This window comes from Pelecanus crispus, chromosome 8 (genome assembly GCF_030463565.1).
Source record: "Pelecanus crispus isolate bPelCri1 chromosome 8, bPelCri1.pri, whole genome shotgun sequence".
In the NCBI taxonomy this organism is placed as follows: domain Eukaryota; kingdom Metazoa; phylum Chordata; class Aves; order Pelecaniformes; family Pelecanidae; genus Pelecanus; species Pelecanus crispus.
The window spans coordinates 44974472-45000348 of NC_134650.1; the positions used below are offsets into that span (position 1 = coordinate 44974472).

At 37.0% G+C, this 25877-nt stretch overlaps 1 protein-coding gene across 3 annotated transcripts in view; it reads left to right on the forward strand.

Moving 5' to 3' along the window:
- The window catches only part of USP10 (ubiquitin specific peptidase 10), a 57074-nt gene that overhangs the window by 17155 nt on the left and 14042 nt on the right, over positions 1-25877 (forward strand). For 2 of the 3 annotated variants that reach the window (XM_075715473.1, XM_075715474.1), the window contains exons 2-10: positions 3989-4057; positions 7129-7174; positions 12134-13159; positions 19046-19137; positions 20724-20833; positions 21327-21382; positions 22782-22885; positions 23668-23767; positions 25652-25832. In XM_075715473.1, the coding sequence (XP_075571588.1) occupies positions 3989-4057; positions 7129-7174; positions 12134-13159; positions 19046-19137; positions 20724-20833; positions 21327-21382; positions 22782-22885; positions 23668-23767; positions 25652-25832 (1784 nt within the window). Of the gene's footprint in view, positions 1-3988; positions 4058-7128; positions 7175-8089; positions 8141-12133; positions 13160-19045; positions 19138-20723; positions 20834-21326; positions 21383-22781; positions 22886-23667; positions 23768-25651; positions 25833-25877 lie in introns of those variants that run through there. The other variant, XM_075715475.1, reaches the window with a different exon arrangement.

Sequence of the window (25877 nt, forward strand, 5' to 3'; positions counted from 1 at the left end):
CCAGTGTCGGTGTAAGACTGGAGACTCTTTTCTAAGCATCATTCCAGCTCTACCTTGTGAGTTACCACTTAGACCATTGACTGCTATTTAGCATGCTTTTCAAGCAGATGCTTTTTTGTCTGAGGATATAAATCAAAATTAATTTTTGAAATATGTAATTGAGTGCTAAACAGTATTTTTGCCTCAAGAAAGCTTGATTTTTTTTTTGTCTTAAAATGAAATTTGCGTAGAGCTCCAAGTAATTAAGCTTCAACTTTTCACTGGTAATATTTTTTTAATATTTTGGGTTTGTGTGTTGCCATACATACTTCAGTTTATGTATATTGATGGTAGTAGGCACGGATTTTGCGAACTGGGCCAATTCAGCTGTCTGCCCTCATGCATTGTCATGGCAGGGGTGCTCGTCCTTTGCTCAGGTAACCGTACACTTGCAGTTACTGTAAAGTAAAAGGCTCTTGATGCGCTGACACGTCGGTACCGGCCGGTGTGACAAGCAGCTTACCTCCGGGCAGATCACAGTCTCTTGCCTCCGTTAGGGCTGACCGTAAGCAGTCTGTCTCTGAAACCCACTTTTTCCTTTGAGCGTGTGTGGTGGAGTCCCAATTCTGGTTTTTGTGATTGGGACTTTGGTGTGCTGTGAAGTACACAGAAGTTTAGAGATTGATACAGCGGAGGGCAGATTTGAGTTCGGCATTTAGAGGAATCGGTTTGATGTGGTCCTAATGGGTATGTCTGTTTCTTACGCAAATGCACACCTGAAAATATTAAAATTGAAATAGTCTGAAATGGCTTTGGCAAAGTTCTAACGCATGCTAGTGTATCTCTGCTGTGTGCTTTAAATGTTTGCAGAGTGTGGGGTAAACTTATGCTCATGGTGAGTAGCTTGTGTAGGAGTTGTGTAAATAATTGAATTAAACTTCCATTTGACTGTTCCAAGTATTTGGTGTTATTTGTCAGTTTTGGGGAGGGGGTGGAAAGCTAACTGAGGCTTTTGAAATTATGTGGAATAATTTAGAGTGTACAGGCTAGGTCCCCAAAAGCTCATACTGCTTATGAGATTATTTCTTGCAAGGGTGTATTGCTTTTATAAAATCCTAGTGCTCTCTTGCTTAAAAATGCTTACTACTTAGGCATTTCAGTTGCAGAAAAACCTCTTGAATTTGAATTAATGGTTCAGAATTAGTACCAGAGTGGTGTCTTTCTGAAGCTGTTTCACAGCTAAAACAAGTATGTTCTTACACAGAGATAACTCGTATAGTGCCAGGCACACTGATTCATTGGGATGTAGGATGGATGGGCAGCAGGCAGGGAGCTAGCGCTGTATTTCAAGTTGCTTAAAATGCAATGGCTTCCCCCCCCCGCATCCTTTTTTGTAGATATTATTATACTCGCCAAGTGATGTGATATCTCGGTTCTTTTTCACATCAGCACGTCGTGTTGCCTTAAAAGGGGTAGAAAATTCTGTCGTGCTTGGAGAGGGTGCCGTGTGTGCAGCTTGCAGAAATCTTTTCTTGACAGACGAGGCTGACTTGAGAGGCAGAAGACAGGAAGGTCGGCTAAGTTGTGTTTTTCTCAGTTTATTATGCAGGGAGCTTTTAACTTGGTTTACTTTGTGTTTGCAGGTATAAAGCGTTGTTAAATAAAGTCTCATAAAATCAAATAAAATTCTGCTTTCTTCAGGCCCAAATGGGATGGGGTGGTTTTTTGGTTTTTTTTTTTTTTTTTCCTCTAGTCTGACTAGGATTAGTTCTTGGGTTAGGTGCTGGTAGATTTTTAATGTCCTAAATTACGGAGAAACAGTTGCATAGACATAACATTTCCCTATGTGAATACATCACTATATAGTAAAATAGTTCCATTAAGATAGAATTAATGATCACTTTGTTTAACTTTTGTCTTGTGTTCCCTAATGAAAAAGTAGCACTTACTTACTTTTGCTGAGAAAGAAGTACCAGGCCTGTGATACCTCAGTTAAATAAAAACACTGGTAGATGAAAAGACTGTAGTGTTATATGGAGGAATTAGGATTGGATTTATATAACTTTTAATAGTGTGTAGTTGAGATTACTGTTTTGTTTTGTTGCATGACTGCATCAAAAATATCTCCTAAAAACATAATTTAGTTATGATTCAGCAAGCGTTTTTCGTAGGCATGTTTTTGGAACATGATAAATTCTAGCTGGTATGTTACGGAATAAAAATGACTTGGTTATACTGAGAGCATAAGCCAAGTTTAAGTCCTGTGCCAAGAACTGTGAAGCCGTTCACTCAAGTACAATTTAGGGATCCTGTTCTGTACAGGTGGTGTACTGTCTCAGTTGGTAGTTAGCAGTTGGTTATGTGAAGGTTATTTAAAGCGTTAACTGTTTCACTGTGCTTCAGACAATTGTATCACAGGTGTTCCAGTTTATTTTGACTGTTAGAATTGCATGTGACTAAACCAGATTGTATTAGTATTTGTTTAAAAACACTGAAGGGCGTTAAAATGGTTAAACTCTTTCCACACATAAGTGCTGTATGTATAAATCACTTTTTGTGCAAGAAAACTACATCTTGTAATTGCTGTGGAATTTAGCTTAAACTTAAGCTTTGAAATTTATGAATGTAGACATCTGTGAGTCATGCAAACAGCAAGTACACGAGTTTTATTGGAATAAACCACCTAAAGTCTAAAAAAAAAAAATACTGTGATTGAGTTACTGTATGTACAGTTTGTGGCAACAGCCTGCACTTCACTAGAGATGATTTTTCGGATTTTGAGAACTTTTTTGTGTGGTTCAACTCCCAGTTTAGTTAGCTTGGCTGTAGCAAGATACAACTAAGGATTTACCATGAGCAAGTCTTGACACTGCTGAAAAAGCTGGTGTCTGCCCTGATTTTCTGACGGAAGGGTGGAGGATAGCAAAGAATTGTCTTAAATGACCCTCAGAGTACGCTGCAGATGAATGAGAGCGGTAAGCTGTAAGGTACTGGGCCAAACTGACCTGCTGTTATCCATAGCCATAGTATTTGTGACCAGAAACTGTTACTGTGACTATCCCTCCACATGCTAAGAATGTGTTATTAGTGGTATTTTCCAGTCCTCTTGTCTATTTTGTCAGTTTATTCAACTCCTTGTTCAGCTTCTTTCTGTCCCAGTATCTATCTGCTGTTCTGAATGTTCAGATCCTATTCAGCTGATTACAGCTGGTGGTGGAAGTTTATAGAAAGTTCCAGGTGCTATGAAATGCCAACATGTCAGGCCTTTTTATTGGGAAGGCTTCATTTTTCTGTAAACTAAATATAAGCTCTCATTTTAGCGTGGTTTTTTTCGTGGTCTTGCTAGGTACTTATTTTTTTCCATAGAAATATAGATGCAAAATATCTATAGATGCAGGAAGATAATGTTGGGAACAGACGTTTCATCTTAGGTTTGTTCTGCAGAGTTTCAGGCAGAGGGGTAACAAAATTTGTAAGAGCAGCTGTACCAAAATTGATGATATTTAGATGCTGTGTATTTTTCCTACACCTAGGCAGTTTCAGTTCTGTGGTTGTGCACTCAGGTAATGGTACGATTAGTACCATTTTGCATAACTCACTAGTTTAGCAGAAATCTGGAAAAGTAATTCGTGTTTTTTCTGTTGTGAAAGGTAGGTATATGTGTTTTAGAAGGTAAACCAGCTTGTCTGGCTTACATGAACTGATGCACCTTCTCACCCCTATGTGTTGGTTTAAAACTGGGCACGGGATGAGCTGCAGTTTGTGCTGTGATTACCTCTAGTGGGAATTTGAAGGAAAATGCATTGCATAGAGTTTTAGAGCCTAAAGGACTTTGCTAAAGACATGGGAAAGAATTGAGATGAGAGTTGGGATGCAAACAGGTGAGTTTCTGGCTCCCAACACACAGGTGTTTTTGAATGCTAGTATCTTAATAAACTTTACCGTGAATTTATTAATTGTCTTGCATACAAATCCTTCTTTAACAAAGATCCTTCTCTTTTATTTTTAGTATATTTTTGGGGAGTTCAGCCCTGATGAGTTTAATCAGTTCTTTGTGACTCCACGATGCTCTGTTGAGGTAAGATCTACTTTAAACTTCTTTTAGAAATAACATTTTAAAGTTACCTCTCTTTGTGTATATTTGAAATATAACAATACAATGATTTTTTTAATCATTCTCTTAGCTTGCTAATTTACAAACTGAAGATACTGAACAAGAGTCGTCTTTCCACGTATGTGGATGTTAAGTCAATTTTTAGAAATAAGAAATTAATTATTCCATCTTCTGCTTGTCGTCTTTCAGAGCTGGAATAGCTGACATTGTAGCAATAGGATGTTAAAAGTGAGTTATCCAGCCCTATTACCTTAGCTTTGATTTTATTTATTTTTTTTTATTTTTTGGAGGTGGATATAGAGAAAACTTTTTCAGCAGTTGTTCTTAGTTGTAAGTAAGGTAGGCTAAGTCTTGTGAGCCTTTTGAAGCACAAGACTCAGTATTTTTTGACAGGAGGAGCACTGCTAACCATCAAAGCAATGCTTATGTGGAAGGCTGTGCGTGAGGTCTGAGAAATGGATCAATAATGAACTAAATACAGTGTCAGTGAGAATCACAGAGTGGAAACAGTTCTCTCTGTGTGTTTGAGTTCATAAAATACTACAGATAGTATTGTAGACTCTTACGTGCTGTAGTTCTTGGTAGAGAGTGAAGAAACCATTTTCCTTTGTAGGGAAGAGTATTATGCTATTGTCCTAATCTCCAGACTTGAAAAATCATTTTCCTCTAGGTGAATTTCCATGTTTTTCCTCCAGACATTTCTATTCAAACATTTCAACCATGCTTCCGTCCTCCCCCCTCAACATAAAGGAAATGAACACTTCAGCTGTAGATGGGGAAATCCTTTTGTCACATTTTACAAATCTGACGACCATTGTTAATAGGACTTAGTTTCCTGTAACTTAATTTTCCAAGTATAATTAGTATAGTAATCCGCTAAAAAACAAAAGCACATGAAGGGGATGGGATGGGGTGGGGGGGTAAGGGAAGTTTAGAAAGAAAAAGATAGCTTCTACTTGCCTTCAGGGATAGCTTTGTATCTTCTCTGGTAGGGGGGAAGTAACGCAGAATAGATCTTCAGGTAATACATGTTTCTTCTCATTACATTGCTGTTTTCCCACCATTAAATACAGGAGCAGCAGTATGACGTTTGCATCCTAGGTAGTGTCACCTGAAGTGTCCTACCTCAGCTGTTCTAACGCTTACTTTGTGGAAGGTGAACATGTCATATCTTGACTTCCATAAAGCTATTCTCATGACATATGTTGAGGAAACATGAACCTGCAGAGTTTGAACCAGGCTTACTTCATTTTATAACTGTCTCAAGTGTACCACTTACTGGTTAGCTATCAAAATAAAAAAAAAAACTGTGTTGAACAATGTTCCTTAAGTTTGTCCTTGATCTGGTTTGGTTCAATGTTTTAATTATCTGGATGATGAAATAAAAATTACTCTTTATTAGTTTTACTCTGTGCAGATATTCCAGAAAAAAGTGGTCAGAAAAAAAATAGGATGAAATTCAAGAAGGACAAGACTGAGATGATAATACTGCAGTGGTGTTTGACACGCATTCTGTTGGGGGCAGTGCCAGTTCTGGGAGTCCCTGCATCCGTTGATGCTGGTGTGCTTCTGAAGTCCCTTACCTATAGACTGAAAGGTGGACGGAGGCAAGGGATTAGTTAAAGCTAAAAGTTGTCTAGAATGTCTCTTTTTACATGGCATTTTTAATACGTGTTCTGTCAGATAACTCTTGACTGAGATGATCCCGATGACCCAGTTGTATGAAACAGGTCAACTCGGAAATCTCTGCGTCACAAAGGTGCTGTTGATTAACCATGTATGTAGGGGACCAATAGGTGGACTTTTTTTTTTTAAAAAAAAATTTTATTTTTTACTTTGTATTTTCTTAAGCCCTTTGAGTTGGAGAAAAACAGGAATTACGAGGTTTATAAACTGTTGACTGTAGACTTTTAAAGTAACTTTTTTAGCTCTAATTATAAAATTATATTGAATCTGTGTTCAATATTAATATGGATAATAGGTTCTTAACAGCTTGGAGCCTCTTTCTGGCCCATTGATTCTCATTTTTCACCTGGCAAGCTGATGTATTAAGATGTATTATGGTTTATAAATGGATTTTACAGTATGTGTTCTTTTTATGCACTTTTTTTATAATGGAATTCTAGGAATATTTTTCTTGCCACTTCTGATGCACTGTTGTCTATGGTGCTTTAAGAAGGCAATATGTAAGTATCTGTAGCTTTAGAGAAGTGAAGGCTTCAGTGGAGAAGTCTTTGATATTTGTTACACCATTATAATTAATATTTAGAATAGCATTATAAAACTGGACTATATATAGATGACTATACGGGCACAGGAGAAGGCTTTCAGCTGCTGGGGGAGTATGGGGGCAGGCAAAGGGGGATTAGAAATTCCCCACCTGTGGTCAATACACACGATAGCAGGGGTTCTGTCAACCCCTGAGTCCATAAAATGATGCCAGTGTTTTATGCTAGACGTATTTACAGTCCAGACAGAAACTATGTGCTGTGGTTACATTATGCTTAGGCTGATGATAAAAAATTTTTGGTTTTGTTAAATGTGATTAAGAATACACCTTAGCTGAAACACTTCAAGGGCAACACTATAGCTGAACCAGGTGGAGAGTCAAAAGGTTTAGGTGCGACTGTTGTCTGTGCAAAACTTTGTTTCATCCTTTCACAGGTAGTTTGGTCTGTCTTCAGTTTTTGTCTAGAAAGAGGATACATTCCTCATTCTAAAATCATGGTGAGTTACTGTTGATGAAGGAAGATCCTGATGCTATGAGATGAATTGCTTGAGAAGTTGATGAGCTGATGGTGTATAACCAAGATAATCTTTATCTTTCAGTAATTGTGGTAATCTGCAAGGACACTTGAAGCCACAATGTGGGATTTGATAAATATAGAAGCATGAGTTCAAGACATACTCTCAGCAAATCAAACCGTAATAATGATGTTATTTTTAAAGGATTCAGATGTTTCAAATGAAACTGCTGTCAAATGTTAATAGAGTTGCTTTGTCTTTAAATAAGTTTCTTTTTTGTTCTTGTGCAGCTCCCCCCATACAATGAAACAGTTTCATGTGGTATTAAGTCCACAGGTAAGTTTCACGATGGTAAGAAATCAACATGCTTTTTTTTTTTTTTTTTAACTTAAAGGTTGTGATACTTCCCTTAGATTTACCACAACCTCTCTTTAAATTTTAATCTTTAGAACTCATTCAGCAGGTATATATGCATATATGTGGCAGGTGTTTTTTTTAAACACCTTTATTGAATGAGATCCATGAGAGTATTTGAAAATACTGCATTGAACTTCAGCTAATTAGGGTGGACATGCTTATTCCTCATTGATTGTGCTACCACACAATCTTAGTGTCTTGCTAAAATACTGTAGGATGTATGTAGCTGTAAAAATGTGGGGGGCTGAAGCTTGCTAGAGAACTTGTACTGAAGAAATAACTAACTAGTGTGGCATTCAGCTGGCCCTCCTGTAAGAGCCATAGCATGAGTATTTTCTGGCAGTTGCAACCTGAAGACAGCTCTGCAAGCAGTGCTCTGTTCAGTGTTCCGTTTGACTCTTGTTTCTGTCTGGCTCAGCTCTTTTTCTGGAAAATGCCCCCCCCACCCCTTAGTGAAAGTATGACTCTTGATGTAAAAATGCATTACAGAGTTCCCATTTTAAAGCTGTAATAGTCACACATCTACTCTGTCTCAACCCGTACACCTTACAACCTGGCCTTACTTCATAGTTCTATAAAGTTGACAGTTAAGTAGGAGTTGCCATGTGATCATCACTCTATATAGTTTAAAACAAACTTTCTCAGTATTTTAAGCGGCAGGTAAATTAGTGTTTGTTTTTTTCCCTGAACCAGGGGAGAGCAAGGAAGCTGAGACTTACCCAGATGTATATGAGAATGATACAAATGACATCCAGATCTCCTTCAAAATAATACAAGTGTCTGACTGGACATTTCTCAAAAGTACTTAAGAGGACCAAAATGCACATGCTAATGTTTAAGAACACCTGATCATTATGCTTAGCGACTTTGGCCTTGCGTTTAAAGGTAAATAAGTTAGCTAGTCGTAAAGACGGACAACAGGTCCCATTTGAAAGCGGACGTGTAATATTTCTGAAAATTCAGGAGCTTTATTTAGTACAAGACCAGTTTTAGGACCCTGAGTAGTTTTAAGTAGGAGTTTGAAATGTTCATTAAAAGAACCATATGGTACGAATTGTCTGTTGTTGATGACAGGGGTGTCCAGTCACATATTGCTTTGTCTAACTATGGATTTGAGTTCTGTTCTTTAAGACTGAGATTTTAATGTTCACAAGCCATACAGAAAGTTGGTTTGTACAAATGTTTTTCAGATCATTCCTAGACCCTGAGAGAACCCCTCCCAGCCCTGAGATTAGGTAATGACAGCAAATTAGGTTTTGCCTGAAAAATGTCTTCAACAAGCTTGCACTGTACTGTGCATGCATATTGTCACTGTGATGGCTGCATAAGAAGCTGTGGAAACTAAAATGGAATGCTATGCTTATGCAGAATATTTATAATTATAATGAGATGACACACACTGACCATGTTGTCACCCCCCCCCCCCCCCCCCCCCCGCCGTAGTCTAATTTTTTTCCTGTACTTATCTTCAGTATTTAACTTTATTACGGAATTAGAAGATCTGTTAATACTTACTGAGAATAATCAAATCGCGGCTGAAGCTCTAATGTGCAGAACTCTGTTCAGACTAATTAGTACTGTGTATTCACAGCTTTTGTTATTGTACATAGACTTTGTCCTTGGAGCATCTGTTGATACTTGTTTCAATATGTGTGTCATGTCGTTCATGACAGATCTATCTGTTTCAGTCCATTCAGAAATAGCACTGTGAACTACATTGAAACAAAGATGCCCAGAAGCAAAGTGAGAAGTCAAAACAAATAGAAAAAATTACCTCTCATTTTTTCAAAGGAACTTGACACAATCTTATGGCAAATGAGCTTCTGCCAGTCATCCCATAGACTAACTATACGTAGCTACTGGTATTTATTATTCTAATCCTGCTGTAAGGTGTAAAGTTTAATTCCTCAGCTGTAACTTCCTAATTTGTATGTTAAATGTTAGAATATCAATTATGCTCTTGGCAACATTTTAGCTTACGATGTTCGTGTTGCACTTTCACCTACATTACCATTGTGCCATAATTGTAAGGGATATGTTTTGTTTTCTGCTCCCCACTTGCCCTGAGTTGGCTCTTGTGATTGTCTAGTGTACAGTAAGATGATAAGTTCACTAAATTAAAAAAAAAAAACAAACCCAAAACCAAACAAAAAAACCAACCCCAAAACTGGCCTGGATTATTTTTTTTGCTAGATTAGCTTTCAGTAACACGGGTGCTGGAAGCTTGCTGGAGTAGAGGAGCAGAACAGGAGTGCAGAACTGAGAACTCTCACTTTTGGCTGTGGTAGACTTAACTTGCCCACGAAGGGAAACCATGTTCTTTGTTTCGAAGCAATTATTTTTTTAGCTGGGATTTTGGAAAAGAAGCAGAAGTCCTAGATTATTTCGAATTGGTAGAGATTTGAAGTGTGCCCAGTAATTCATTCTAATCATGGTTGGAGGAGTATTAGGTGTCACCAGTTGTTGCTTGTGCATTTTACTGTTACAGACGGTAACGAGCTAGCCCTTGGTTCATGCTTGAACTAACAAATTGCTCCACAAGTAGATGAACTAATGAGGAGTAGTTTTGTTGTGGATTTGTGTCCCATATCCCTTAAAGCCCATGCCCTGCATTTGCAAGCAAATGAAGCTCTGGCTGGTTTCGGGCTGTGTGTGTGTGACGGGTCTGCCAAGGTACAGCACTGATGGCCGGTCAGTGTTGCTGCTGAGCAGTCAGGCGATGCCTGAGATCTCCCAGCCCTTCCCTCTTCACTGGGTATCGGGCAGCAGCTTTCCACCTCCCTGTCTCTAGGCTGCTGATTTTTTTAAAAGACACTTAACGGCCTCTCTTCTCGTTGGTGATGGCTAGTCAGTGATTGCAGAAGTAGTTGGTGAATGGTGGATTGACAGGCATGGTGTTATAAAACGCCTTCTTATGAGTGTAGGGGAGGAGTGAAGAAAATTTGAAAGGCTCTTGTTAACATGATTTATAGAAATCAGTTGTGCATGGAAAGTTTTTTTTTCCTCTCTCTCTCTTTTTTAAAAGTTTCCTTTAGTCTGACTGGCAGCAAGATTGAAATTGATATGTGAAGTGCTAACTTCTCATTTAGTTAGGTTAATAGATCAAAGCAGAAAAGCTCTTAACATCTGTAGTATGTATCTTTGTTCATTAATTCACAATATGTTGGTATTGCATGTGTAAGTCAGACCTCAACACACATTGAACGTTTGTTACTCTTCATTTGATATTAAAAAGTATGTACCCTGTAGATTCTTGTTTCTTTCACATCTTTTTTAAAGCTAAAATTTTTGTCAGTCGACTTTTCTAGAAAGTATTTGGAGAGTTTCAGAACAGTTATGTTGACAGTTATGTATCAAAACATTCTCCACTAGACTCTGTCCTCCCATAGGATTATTTCCTTAGGTGTGCAAATAACTTTTTTTTTTTTCCTTAGCAACTGTTGCTTGCTTTTTTGTGTGTGGTGGTGGGGTTTTTTTAAAAAAAAACAAAAAAAAACCAAAAAAAACAAAACAAAACCCAAAAAACCCACACCTCATTTTTAATGAGTGTCTGTGGTATACTTGAAAATACGCATTTGTTGATGTGTCATGCATAATGTAAGTTGCACAAAATCTTTAAAGTTTAGTGGTGTATCCACTTACGTTCCTTTGGAAATAGTATCTAGTGTTGTTTGGCTCTCCGGTAGCATTCTTAGAAATTTGAAATGCATTTTTTTTTTTAGTCCCGCCATCTTTGAGGAAACAGAAAATACTAAAATTAGTGTCTTTGAAACAGTAATATACATATCATAGAAGGACCTACAAAATTTTAAGTACTGAAATGTGAGCTTACCTCTAACATTCCTGAGACTCAGTTTCGTTAATATTATCTCTCTATTTGATAGTTATGGAAATAGTTGTAACTGAGGTATTCAGTGTTACTAGTTAGCATGCATGCATTATAAAACTAATTAAGTTCCATAAAATTGCAGTACTTCGTGACTGACAATACTTTGTGATACTGCAGCCTGCCATGAGAGTATTTCTTAGTGTTTCTTTAAAGAGCATGTCAAAGTTCCAGGGTAAATAAATTAAAAAACCCCCAACAAAACCCAAACTAAAACAAACAAAAAAAAAATCCCCAAACCCACTCCCGTTCACAAATTTTTCAGTAGTTTGTATGTACAAGTTGGACACTGACTTATGTTGAGGCGTATCTGTTGTGTTTCTTGTCATAAAATCATAGTCACATATGTCATATTCTCATATAGTAACAAATTCAACTGTGATAAAATTAAATAAGAGATTGATGAGCCTAGAGTCTCAAAAGCTGTAATTGCAGTGTTTTCATACAATTAAGAAAATATTTTTCAGTTATTAAGGATTATGATAAATCTTTACACTCCAGGAAAACCAAACCAGACGAAGCCCTTAGTAACCAAACTCCACGTGTGGAAATCATTTTTAAAAGTTAAACAGGTAAAGGCTTGGATTTTGTAATTGTCAGTGGAAAAGACTGGCTTTAGAAGAAATGTGGAGTTAAATACTGCACCGTATTTTATACGTAGTTATCCAGTAATTAACTTAAAGCCCAATGACTTTAGCAATATTCTGCATTAGTGTTTCTTCTTAACAGGTGTTATTTTCAGGAACCGTGTGGTGATTTGGAAAATTACATACTCTGTTTTAAGAAAACCTGACTCATACTCTCTTGTCTTTAGAAAAATGATATTTTGAAATGGCCTTCAGGATTGAGATAGAGAATAAGAATTATTTTAGTTTGAGGGAATGTAGTTTGTTTTCTGAGTTGCAGGAAAATACGGGTGTGTTTTTTCTTGATTTTTGTAGCTTTTTGATTAGATGTCATTCACTAACTCTGGTTTGCTTTCTCTTGTCCAGGGGAAGAGTATCAGAGAATCGAATTTGGTGTTAATGAAGTTATTGAGACACAGTCATCTGTACTAAATAACACTGACTACAGTATTTCAAGTACTCTGAATCCTCAGGCTCCAGAATTCATTCTCAGTTGTGCACCTGCTCAGAAAGCCCCTGATGATAGTCTCAGTGAAACAAATTACAACTCCATTGACTGCCAGTTCACTGATCCAACACTCGCTTTGGACAGCAGCTCTAATGCTGAAAACGATGGCTTGTCTGGAGGCCTTGGACAAAGGGAGCGTAAAAAGAAGAAGAAAAGACCGCCTGGATACTACAGTTACTTGGAAGACGTCAGTGACGGCATTGCTCCCACAGAAGCTCTTGTAAATGGCCATGCAAATTCGTCGGGACTAAACAGTATAAGCACGGAGGATACGGAACTGACGGCAGACATACCCTCCCTGGCCACACCAAGGACTTGCAACAGCCCGGACAATTCTGTGGACTTCGTTAATGAAGCTGTCTCTGATGATTCTGTTTCTAGCGCACTAGACAATACCAGGACTGCAGGGCAGCCTGAGGTATGCCGTGTTACTAATTCTGAACAGTTTTGCATCCCCTCAGAGACTGGCAGAGATAGCCCTTTAAGGACAGCTGTTGTACAGTCTTATGCTGGTACTGATACTACTGAAAATCTTGGCGTTACTAATGGACAAACACTTGAATCCTCTGGTGAGGACACAGCTGCCAATGGGGTAGAATTGCACACTGTGGAAAGCACTGACTCAGACCAAGCTAAGCCTGAGGAAGCTTCACCTACTACTGAGGCAACAGTCCCAGTTGCAGGATCAGTCCCTGTTAATCAGCCTGCAAAATCGTGGGCTAGTCTTTTTCACAATTCCAAGCCCTCTGCTTCCACATCTGTGGTCTATGTTGAGACTAAGTATACCCCTCCTGCCACATCTACTCTGGTCCCTGAAAAACAGGTTGAAGTCAAAGAGGGACCTGTTCCAGTTTCAGAGGATCCTGTAGCCATAAAGATTGCAGGTATAGTTAATACACGAGTGGATGTTACGCTGGAAGGGTATTAACTCTGCTTGTAAACAGGAGCGTGCAATATTGATAGAGAAGATTCCTCTGTTAATGTTCTTAATAAGATGACTGTTCAAACGCTGCTCTGAAAGATGTGATTTAAATAAGCTAGTTTTGTATCCCCCTGAGTAAACATTCCAATGAGACATTACCATGTCATTATCCCAGATGCGGTAAAACTATTGCTGCTTGTCAAACAATATGTTTAAGCGATCTGTGATTTTAAATAGGCTGGTTGCATTCAGCGGTGTGCTACTGTAGTAGGGAGAACACGTTAGAAAAGTTCATTCTGAAAATGGTGTGTTACATTATCCAGTATTTATGATCTTGTAATGCATTCCACTACAAGAAGAGTATTAATATTATGCCAAAGTAGCTGAAGTTCCTGGATGCTTACAGTAGCTTAAGTGTAATGTCTAAATAGATCCTGCTTCAGAAATTCTAATTCAGGAAACAGTTTTTATATTTATTGATTTGCTGTTTGAGAGGTCTGTCTTTCAAATTTTGGAGAATTATCCTTAACCATTATAAACAAAGTTATTTTATTCAGACACAATGCTAGCTATTGCCTGTTCAAGAATAACCATAAGAAACTGTCCAGAGGGTACATCAAGAAAGTCAATGCATGATAGAAAGGCTTTGACCGTTGGTCCTGTCATGTTTGTGATTCTAATGAGAAATGCTCGAATGTGTGTGAGATTGTTTTTCCAGATTCAGTCAGAAAATACGAAGAAAAATACCCAGTTGGTTGCATTTTGTGTCACTTGTCACACTTGCGAGTGTTGGAACAAAAATAGTTATTTTAATTCCGTGACATAGTCTGTATGTAAAAAGGCTTGTGCAAAATCTTACTCTTTATGCTACATGCTAATTTACAAGTACAATGGCGTTTTGTGTGTGACAGCTTCAAGTCAAAGTTTACTGCTCTAACCAGAAGCTGACCTGGAGATCTCTATTCAGAATACCCAGAAGTATAGTCTGCCTCTCATTCCCTCCTTAATAACAGTTTCATTACTTAAAATTGTCTGTTGAGAGGAAAGCTGTCAGAGTAATTTATATTTCTGTGTATTTTACACTTAGGTGTCACAAACACAGTTGACTGTGTTAAAAAATGTGTATAAGCAGGTGATTATGGTTTGTATGAACCCATACATGTGGAGTATGTTGTACTCTTAAAATCTTAAGCTATCATTTGGTAATTAATTTTAATTTAAAACTATTTTGTGACAACTGTAAAGCGACAACTGCTTGCCATAGATGAAAAAGGTTTTTTGTCTTGTCCGGGTTGCTTCAGCTTTTAACTTTCTAGACTTCTAGTGTTTCTCTACTGTTTTTTGCCACCAGGTGGGAGCAGAGCTTCTTATTTTGTCTTTAATGTATTAAAATAGCAATATAATTTTTATACAGTTTTCTTCTGCACCTTCACTATTAGCTAGCTGTTTCTACAGAGGGATAATCTGAGTATAGATCCCTTTCCAGTGAGAAGGAATTAATCTTCTTGTTGCAGCAGATTTAGGTAGGAGGTATATTGCTGCAATTCCTGTAATCCAGACGCTACTGATTTCAGTATGAAATGTTTACTTGAAGATCCGAATGCCATGATATCGGTGCTTTGCTCTCTGGAAAAAGGCGACTTTCTTCATTGCCTGCTCTTTTTTAATGGTGTCTGTCCTGTTTGGGATATAGGTACATTAGTGCCCTGCTCATACACCCACACTCAAAAATGTTATATGAGTTTCAGTTTATGATTTCCAGACAGATCGTTTGCTCCATTCCGTACATATTTCATTTCAAATCTTCTGCCTAGGTTAACATCCTTGTGTAAGCGTATATAGTGATCCTGTATGTTTTCCATAGTTAGCAGCTGATTGTGTTCCTAGTCGTCTTTGTGGCTGAGTTGAGATCCTGTTGTTTGATTTGCTGGGAATTCACTGGTTTCAACTCATGCCAATGGGAATGAATTTTTGACGACAAGTGTCATAGGATGCTAAACACAAGTAAAATCTAGACCTAAAGTATCTTGAGTTTAGCAAGCAAAATTAACAAATCTTCTGACAATGTTGGAGCTCTGAGGCCCTTCTGTACAGTTTTTATTTAGAACGTGTGCTCAGGACGCAAGAAGATAAGTTACTTTGCCAGCGACAAATTGCTGGTTTGTGCCTTAGTTTCACCAGTTATTACAAGGGAGGTTAATGACTCCCAGGCACCTTGAAGATAGTTTAATGCTACTTGATTCAACCTGCAAAGGCCTGTGGTTTCTTAGTCCTCAAATGTAAACGAAAGCTACAGACGATAAGGAGATGAAGATCAGGACTAGAAAATAAATAAACAAATTTCATGTTAGCCTTGATGAGAAAAAAGTACTGAAGAGTTAATTTTACCAAGTGGCTAAGGTGTGTGGTGAGAAGCTTTGCTGGCAACACTAGCGAACAAGTTAAAGGAATTTCTGAAGCAAACAGTGAGCCATTGATGTTTATTTGGCAAAACTGCAGGCAGATAACATCAGAATGGTAGAGAAGTACAGGTAAGGCACTCGCATATTTAGAAAGGGGCAGCCATGCTAATTATACACCTTAGCCTAATTTAGATGCTAGGACAAACATTTTAATAATTTGTTTCTAAGGGATAGTAAGGTTATAAATGGTCCATATTTGTAAAAAATATGGCGCTCTCTCAGGCTTCACTTGCTGCATTTCAACAGTTACTACCCTCTGATGCATAACCTGATGATAGTTAATAATGCCTTATATAATGTTCTAAGTAAGCTAGGGAAATAAGTGATTAGAAAACTAGCTGTTCTCTGAGTAGTCTTTTAACTGTTCTTGGTAACTTCAGAAAAATTTCAATGGGAGAATCTAAAAAGATTTTCTGAATCATGTTTTCTTGCAGTGTTTTCATTGTGGATGATGGAATTAAGAATGCATGTAAAATTTGTTTACAGCAGGCAGAATTGCAGGTGAATTGAACACAAACATTTAAGATCTGGCTAAATCTGGAATGATTTTAAATTAGAAGGAGGGGAATCCAATAAATGCAAGTATGGAACGATACACCAGAAGAGAAATCAAATGCAAACATACAGTACGAAGAACAAACGGTTGGTAATAGTATTAGAGAATAAAAGCATCTGGAAGTTCTAGGGAGTTGATAAGTGTACTTAGTAAAGCTGAAGAAGACTTAAGTTTTATTTCCAGTGTGTCTTAGTACCAATTTACACGGAAAAGATGCAAGGTAACTACGATTCTGTCGTTGCTGTTGAGGACTCGATGAAAATGTCAGTCTTTGGGCATTACTTCTCAAGGAAGATGTAACAGTGCGATGCAGAAACCAGAAGTAAGATTTGAAAACCACATTCTTTCGGCAAACATGGAAAATTTGGATTTACTTTGTCTCACATGAGATTGTTGGAGTGATCCTGGCTGTAACTTCAAATACATAAAACAAATTCATAAAGAAGATGGCGATTCATTGCTCTCCCAAGCCTGTAGTGAACAAGACAAGAATTGCTTAGTTTAATTTGTAACAAAGGTCTTTCAGTGTTACATAGTAGAAAAAATTTTCTTATTGTTAAAGCTCGGTAAGCACTAGAGCAACTAGTTGTGGAATGGAGGCATGCAAGGTTTGGGAGGGTTTATAAAGAGCTTCAGAAATTTAGCCTGTTGTACGATCAAACTGCATTCTTGCAGAATCTGATTTTGGATAGGGTTATCCAGCAGTGTTGTCCTGGCACTTTGTCATTGTCCAGATTTGAAGAAAGATCTGAGTGGCATACATAATATTTGCCAAATAATGGTCTCAAGCAAGTATTAAATTGCTACCGTCTAACCTGTGTATCTTTTCAGCATGGAGACCCATACCCATGGGGTTTCTCTTTCCTTAAACTTTGGACTTGCATGGATGAGGGAATTACAAGTTTGGGTTTTTTTTTTTAAATTTGACAGGTATTTGTGATAGCACCACCTAGTGAATGAACTTTAGCAAAATGTTTTCTGTTTACCATCAGAAATTTCTGAACATGATAATATTGCTCTAGGTATGTTTTCAAATCAAGGCCATGTTTCATAATTCATTATCTACCAAAGGGAACCTGAATTCTTTCTGGTTAGTGACATGTGCTTTGTAACAGGTTTTGAAACTCTAAGAAAGTTTTCTCACGGTGGTAAGAGTATTTTTCTTCTGATACTCTTGTAAAAGTTCTTGTAGTTATTGTGTAAATGTTGGATGTGAGATGAAAATGTGGTGTTGAATGTAATTGCTGTACACAAAAATAATTCTTTATGTTAAAAGAAAGAAAACTCACTGTAATTGCTCTAGTCATTGTTTACAAAGCAGTTTTATGACCACAAGAGGATGCTAAAGGTCCTACTAGTATTTTTATTTAGTATGATAGAAAAATGGGGGAAAATACAGTTACCATTAAAAGTAATTGATAGACATTAAAATACTTTCTTCATTATTTTTATCCTAATTTTCAACAGTGCTTAGTTATATTAACAGAAAGATTGCATATGTGCACGACGTGTTTCAAACTTTGCTGCATTAACAATATATTCTGAAATACTTGAGCATTAATAATTTAATAGCAAATATATTTCAGCACTCGCAGAAGTGTTTCATCTGCGTCTGTGCTAGGTGCTGACGTCTTCCCTTTTACATCTCTTTGCTATCTCTCAGGTGTCAGGCTCTTTATGTAATAGAGGACTGATTTAAATACTTCCTATTTTTTGGCATGTTTTTATTTGGTTAGAACTGGTGTTGTCAGCAGGAAGTATGATCTTATAGGTGAAGAGAAAGTTTGGAAGTAGAAGGACGTGGATGATGTTTGCAGTTCTGCCACCTCCTGCGCTCAGTTACGGCTTTGTGCCTCTGCTTTCCCACCGGTGTCACGGTGTCTTGTCTGTTTAGGTAGTCCTAGTGAATAGCTCAAACTTAAGTTTATGCAGTGTAGCATGTAAGGGCTTAGAGGCCCTCACATTTATTATAAAAATAAACAACCCCCTCAGTAGACAATTGCTATGTTTATTTGCATTTTTTATTCTGTCTTGTATACCTCTTGTCCTTATTTTGCAAATTTAAAATATACCAGATCCAATATTTTCCTTCAACAGTTTTTATTTAGGTACCTAAATAACAGGTCAGACTTCCTGGAAAAACTTGCCCTGTTGCTCTCAGTTTCCTAACTGAAACAGACTTATTTATCTGCACTGGTTTCTAATTTTTAAACTTGGGCCATTGCTGAAGTTTTTGAAAGCCGGAAAACAGTAGGCATTACATTACGTAAGCCTGTTACCTTGTAGACTTTGGAAGTCTTAAAGCAGTAAATAAAACATACTGTTCAGAAGACCACATTAACATCTGTCTGTCCTGTTTGCACTAAGGTATTTTTGTTGTCAGTGTTATGTTGAAACTAGTAAACTGAGACTGCTGTATCAGCTTCGTCTCTCTTCAAAGCAGAATAAATTGGGAAATACTTTGTAAAATTGGTGACAAGGAATTACAGCTAGTGGGAATTTCTGTCTATATATGTATCTATATAAATAAAAGTATCTAATTTTAGTAAAACAAAAATAAAAACAGATAGGTCTTCTCAGTTTTGAAATGACAGTAGTTAGTTTTTGTACCAGCATCCTCCTGACCCAAATTCCAGGATGTCTTTGGTTGAAGAAATGCGTCCAATTTGAAATACAAGCAGTGTTGAAATGGAGGGAACGTTATTTGCTGAAGTTTCTGGGAATTTTGTGAATTGATTTGAATGGTTTTGTAATGCGTCAACAGATACTTGTTTTGATGGCTAGCATGTGCGTTTTGTTGATGCTCAATTTACTGTTTCTCATTCTGCAGAAATACTGGAAAATGTAAGATTAATACATAAACCAGTGTCTTTGCAACCACGAGGGCTGATCAACAAAGGAAACTGGTGCTACATCAATGCTGTATCCTTACCTTGGAAAAAATTAATACACTTAAGTTAAAATTTGTATATTATATCTGTCAAAGTTTTTCTGGATTATTCTGGTAAGTATTTTATAAAAGCGTTTGTCTTCCCTTATGCTACTACTGTGGTTAAAATGTTTTAAGAGCGGCATCTAAACACCCGGGGGTAGTTTGGTTCATTGAACCTTGTGTCCAGGGTTCCCCTGCAGCTGGTTGCGCAGTCCTGTTTGCAGTTTGTCTCCGTTACCTCTGTCACAATATTTCAGAACCGTAACTTTCTCATGACTGAAAACCTTCTTGTAATTTCTAGTTATGTTTACTCATGACTCTCTGTGCATCAACTTAAGTGGTTATTTCTCTTTTGTACTTGAAGTAACTATTCTTACTCTTAAGCTTTGTTTTGGCAATTTGGTAAGTGGATCATTTGGTTTTCTGTTGAGCAGGCTGGTGCTATCGTATCATCTGTGTAAATGCAGCTTTTAAAATAATCTTTTTACAGTGGGATGGAAGATTGGCTTGCTCTTAAGGTATTAGAATTGTATTCCCCTGCAAAAAAACCTTTTCCCTTGGGTAACAGAAATCTTTCTTCCTCAGTGCTGTATTATGATAGTTTTATTATTAATAATTTTTTATTAATGTATCTATATCTCCTATGTTAGCAGTGGCTCACTGCAAGTGACAGTTAGGATACTTTTAACTGCTAATACTGCTAGTGAAAAATATTAAGACTAATTTCAAGACTGATCATTGCAGAACCTAATAACCCATTTCCAAGCCAGCGATTGTGCCTTAAACTTCAGCTTTTATCTCACATAACGAGTTCTGCACTCATCTGATTGTATCTATTGGCTCCCGTTTTTTCAGTCTTCATATGTTACATGGGAATTTGTTACTCGGGTTTTGCACACTATAGGGATTGAGTCAGTGTCTCTCTCTAGCTGTTGAGATAGCTGCCTTTGTTGTTGTTTCCCTGCCCCTCCAATCTTTTAATACGTTTCCTCTGATCGCTTTTCTTGCCAAGTAGCACGGATTTTGCTGTTTTTAAAATATTTTCTCCCAACATATGCCTGTAGTTTTACTGGTTGCTCCAAACTCTTCTTTACACTGCAGAATGTTTCACATCACAGTGGGTTTTTGGGGTTGGTTTTGTTACGGGGTGAATCATAACCTTTAACTTCAAGTCTGTCAGCTGGCTTCTTCCATTCTTTTCAGAAAACATGTTACAGGTTATTACTTGCCAATTTTCAAATTGTTAATTTTACAAAGCCTTTCATAGGAACGTTTTTTTTTCCTTTCCTGCTCCTAGACTAAATGTTTCCTTTCCCTTTAATTAAAGTTTTTGACATGATTAAAATGTCACTGAAATCACTGCATGTTACAAGATGGCCCTTTTTTTTAGTATAACTTCTGTACTTTATTAGTTAATGTTGTAATAAAAGTCCATCCATCTGTTCCAATTTAGTTATTGGATTGGTCTACATAATGAAGAGTTAGCTTTGTTTTGCATATCATTTTAAATATAATTGAATATTTGGTTAATATGCAGATTACGTTTTCTGAATATTTCCTTAATGTCACTGCGTAGACCCTGCAAGCCTTGGTTGCTTGCCCTCCAATGTATCATTTAATGAAGTCCATTCCAATGTATTCAAAATCACAGCGGCCGTGTACCTCAACACCAATGATAGACAGTTTGTAAGTAGCTTGTTTTAAAAAAAACCAACAAAACTGTGGTCTGACTAAGCTCATTCAGAAGTATCTAACAAATCATTGTTTACTGCAGTTGTTGAAAGTTGGTATGTATCCAGAAGCCTTTTTTGTGTGTTTTTTTGGTGATACCTGGCTTTTCTAATGAACTTGGTATTTTACAATTGCTTGACTAGTCAAGGAAGATACTTCCTATTGCCTGAGGAATATCAGTTTTAAATAGTGCTTAATATGCAAAAATGAACTGAGAGCGCTGCAAGAACTAACCTAACATCTTGGTTTCATTAGCAATGATCAGGTTAATTTTTAATTTTTATGCCTGAACTTTGCTCAGACTTCATTATGATAGTCTTTGGTTTTGATTTTTTTTTTTTTTTTTTTTTTTTGGCAGTCAGTAATGACAATGATCTAATTTTATTATTTGTCCTTCTAAGTCTTAACTTGCTGCTCATGTCTAGTTGTTCCTTCCATTCTGTTTCAGTGTTCGTTTAATGAATGAGTTCACTAATATGCCTGTACCTCCTAAAGCAAAACAAGGTGAGTAGGAGTAGGGGCAGAAAAGTCTTAAAATCATGATAAAAAGGCTTTGGGGTAAGGATCTACATTGTGTGATGTGCTTTTAAATAATGGTGCTTGATCCCCGTCATGGCTCTGTGGATATTCGGGGTTTCTTGATATCTTAAAAAGTTTGCTGTTGCTTTTCTGTCAGTGTTACACTTTTTCTTATTGGTGATTCATGTCAAGAAGTCGTAGGTGTTGCACCTTATATTTTTTCTGCTATTTGGTATACCAAATGTACAAGTGCAGTAGTTTTTGTTGAAGGTTGGCTTAATTGTTAAGATGTTTTCTAAGAATATGCCCTTTCTAATAAAATCATTTGATATTCACTATATTTTACTCCACTTCCTTACGTATTTCCAACTGTTTGGTTTATCAATTTGCTCAATTCTATCATTCTTCCTTAAATACTAAACACATTCATTTGGAACAAAATGGGGCCATAGTAGGTCTCTTTAGCAGTCAGAGATTGCCTGCAGGCATGTTATCATGGCTTTTAATTCCTCCCCATCCCATGCACTAGTTCAGTGTTAAAACTTTAGAAGTGTATGATTCTTGCTAATATGTGTTTAGGATCAATGATGATTATGTAGTGAGGAATAGAACATTGTTTTGATGCAAATAAATTATCTTGTAGGTTTCATTTTTTTAATCTCTAAATGTGTTGTAATACAGACTTATAGAAATAAAAAGCAGTTTCAGGAATGTGTTTATGTAACATTATAAGAAAATATCACAAGGAGCTGGTTGTTCCAGTGATTTCCAAACAGTTCAGACATTTCTGTGGTTTGCTGCTTAAGTTTTATTTCTGTAAAACAAATCTTACTGTCTTATGCAACTTATTATACTTCTAGGTCATTTTATTGTATTGTGTAGTTTTCAAATATAGTTTCTGAGGCCTTGTATTGCCATTAGGTTGAACATTCTGTTAAACTGTATCTTGTTTGCGTTTTGGGTTTTTTTCTGCAGTGAGGAAAAGTGATCTGTTAGAATTACAGATATATAAAAGATTTAAGGACGTGTGCTTTGAATACAAAAGAAGTACAAAAATTTAAATAGAACCGGAATTGTTCTTTTATGATGGCTGTGGATATTCTTGTTAATCTTCCGAGTGTTGGCTATAAAAAGAGAATACTAACTTTTCCAGACCATCTGTGAGTCTATGTAGGGTGATGTAAGATGTTTTTAAAAAAATGTCTGCAGGTTAAGAGTTGTATCTTACGAATTCTGAGCTTGAGTCACTAAAGTTGTAATAAAACTATTAATTAAAAATAATTTTGGATTCCAAACTCTAGTGATATGTGAAGAGAATGCTGAGGTATAATGTAGAAAAACTTCTATGTATTGTTATTTATATGTACTTCTCTTTGCCTTGCAGCTTTAGGCGATAAAATTGTGAGAGACATCCGACCAGGAGCTGCCTTTGAGCCTACATACATTTATAGGCTTTTGACAGTTATAAAGTCAAGTCTGTCAGAAAAGGTGTGACTTACTACAAATCTTTGACTTTTATAGTTGTGTTGCAAGGCAGTCACTGTCCTTAAAACAATATAAAGCCATACATCAGGTTCTGTGCCTAAATATTACTAAAATCAACGCATTGATAGTTCATTGTAATGAAGCTAGACTATCTTGGGACTTAAATTATAGGAAGATGTTAGTTATAAGTTTGGCAGTTTAGTATGTCAGAATAATGAAAAAAATTATGATTGGAATGGAACATCTCTTTTTATAAAGAAGATACCTATTGCTTTATATTTAAGAAATGAGCAGTTGTTTGTTTCTGCTTGGGATTCAGCTTTGAATAGTTAAAGGTCCACAGAGACTGCAAAATACTATTTCAGGTTTAGTTTCAATTTAAAGAAAAGATAATGGTTCAAACCATCTTTTGATTTGGTCTTGGTTTGGCAGTAACTTTTAATACTACTTTTAAAAGAAATTGAAAAAAAATATAAACTCAAATGTTAAATTGAATTTGTATTGAGAAGAATGCAGAAATTCTTGTATCAAGGCCAAGCTTATGTGTGTACTTGCTGTTTATGGCAGGTTACCAATTAATGTGTAGGTTCTTTTTGAATTGGTTAAAAATGAGGGGCTGTTATAATAAAATTTAAACTTCATTTGACTTTATGACTTAGTGCTGAGTAGTTGGTAAATTAGCTAAATTAATAGGAGAAAGCTAGATGTTCGATGTCATGAATCTTCTGTTAAAATAAAAACATGAAAATGCCATGTAATAATTGAAAAAAATCCATTATATTCAGGGCAGGCAAGAGGATGCAGAAGAATACTTGGGATTTATCCTCAATGGACTACATGAAGAAATGCTGACTCTAAAGAAACTTCTCTCTCCACATAATGAAAGTTAGTGGTGTTTTGGGTTTGTTTTTTTTTTTTTTGTAGCAAACTTAACTTCCTTCAAATGTTCTCATGTTTTTGCGGTGATTCTGTAATACAGAGAAATGTTTGGAGTACATGTTGAGATAAGGATAGAATTCCATGTTTTAGGGGACTCAGACATTAACAAATAATCTTTTGTTAAAATGTGTCCAAAGGATAAAATTAGTCCATTCTGTGCAATTTACAAATGATCTGAAGTGTTACTGGATATTTGGAAAAGCATTCTCATTCTGTAAATACTCTGAATGACAATAATAATAATGTCATGTACCTGGTCCTCCTAAACAACAAATTTCTGTATTACCAATTTTTACTGAGCTCAGCTGAGCATTACTTGAGGCTAACTCAAGTTGACTAGTCCTGTCTTAAGCGTAGGTATGTTTGTCTGCCATTCATAATACCTGCAAGGTCTGTTGTTTACTGGGGTTTTGGCTCTCTCCGTGGTAGTTCAAAAATATATCAGTGTTTTTTTTCACTGATCTTCTAAACAACTGTTGATTAGGATCTTTTTTTTGAAGTGGAAACTTCTAGACTAATGGCTGATAATGGCTAATATCTAATACATACCAGAACATACTAAATTATCTAAAAATTCTTATTGGCAAAGTTGGAGAAAAAAATTTTCTTTGGAAGAAGTATTAGAACTTGTGTGCAGACTAGAACGCCGTTTTATTTTACAGTGGCTTTATGTTTGGGTCCCCTGTGAAAAATGAAACAAAACACTGTTAGTTGTAGCCAATGTCCTCGTTTCAGCTGGGGCAGAGTTTATTTTCTTCCTAGCAGCTGGCATAGTGCTGTGTTTTGGATTCAGTGTGAGAATGATGCTGAGAACACACCGATGGTTTGGTTGTTGCTCAGCAGTGCTGACACCAGTCAAGGACTTCTCAGCTTCCCATGCTCTGCCAGGGGCACAAGAAGCTGGGAGGGGGCACAGCCAGAATAGTTGATCCAAACTGCCCAAAGGGCTATTCCATACCGTATGGCGTCATGCCCAGTATAGAAACTGGGGGGGCTGGCGGGGGGCAGCCATCGCTGCTCGGGGACGGGCTGGGCGTTGGTCAGCGGGTGGCGAGCGGTTGCATCACTTGGCTTTCCTGGGTGTTGTTTCTTTTCTCTCTTTTTGCTCCTCTTTTCATTACAAATTCCACCCCCCCACTCCCCAATAATTAAACTGTTCTTATCTGAACCCACAAGTTTTCTTACATTTGCTCTTCCAATTCTCTCCCCGATCTCACCGGGGGGGAGGGGGAGCGAGTGGCTGTGTGGGGCTTGGTTGCCAACTGGGGCTAAACCACAACAGCCAAGTATTGCCAAGTATAGAATTAAGATCACTAGTTATCCAATTTCTCTTTAGTAGGGTAAATTTTTTATGATATAAAATGATCATTCCATATTTTGTTCTTTAGCTATGTGCAGTTTATAGCCTCCTGACTTTGGCACTTGCAAAGAAAATATTTGCTAAGCCTTGGGTTCCCTGTAAAATATCTGCGCAGAAAAGGAGCTGTATTTAATAATGACATAATTATGTTTCCAGAATAACACTTGACTTTCTAATTTTCTACCCCATAAATTTACTACTAAAAATATATCAAACTTTGCTAGAAAACTACATCTGTTTACATACAGTCATCAGTGAGCTGCATTCTGTTCATACATGGATGTGTCCAGCTGTGAGTGAGCCTGGAATACACTTGTTCTCATTTACTTTCTCAAATCTATGATCTATGAAAATTATTTGTATTGCATTGTTTTCCTTTCAAATTCTTTACCTGTATACATGTTTTATTTGTGAAGAAAAAAAAAAAACAAACCCACCACTTTTTGGTTTTTTTTCTTCTTCACTTTAAGAACTCTCAGTGTCCAATGGCCCTGAGGCTCAGACTGTTCATGAAGAAGAGGAGCAAGATGAACAAGGGGAAGGCAGTGAGGATGAATGGGAGCAAGTGGGACCTCGCAACAAATCATCAGTCACTCGACAGGCTGACTTTGTTCAGACTCCAATTACTGATATCTTTGGTGGTCATATAAGGTATAGTACTTTTTTGTAAAAGTTGTTGAGACCGTAGGCTGCTTT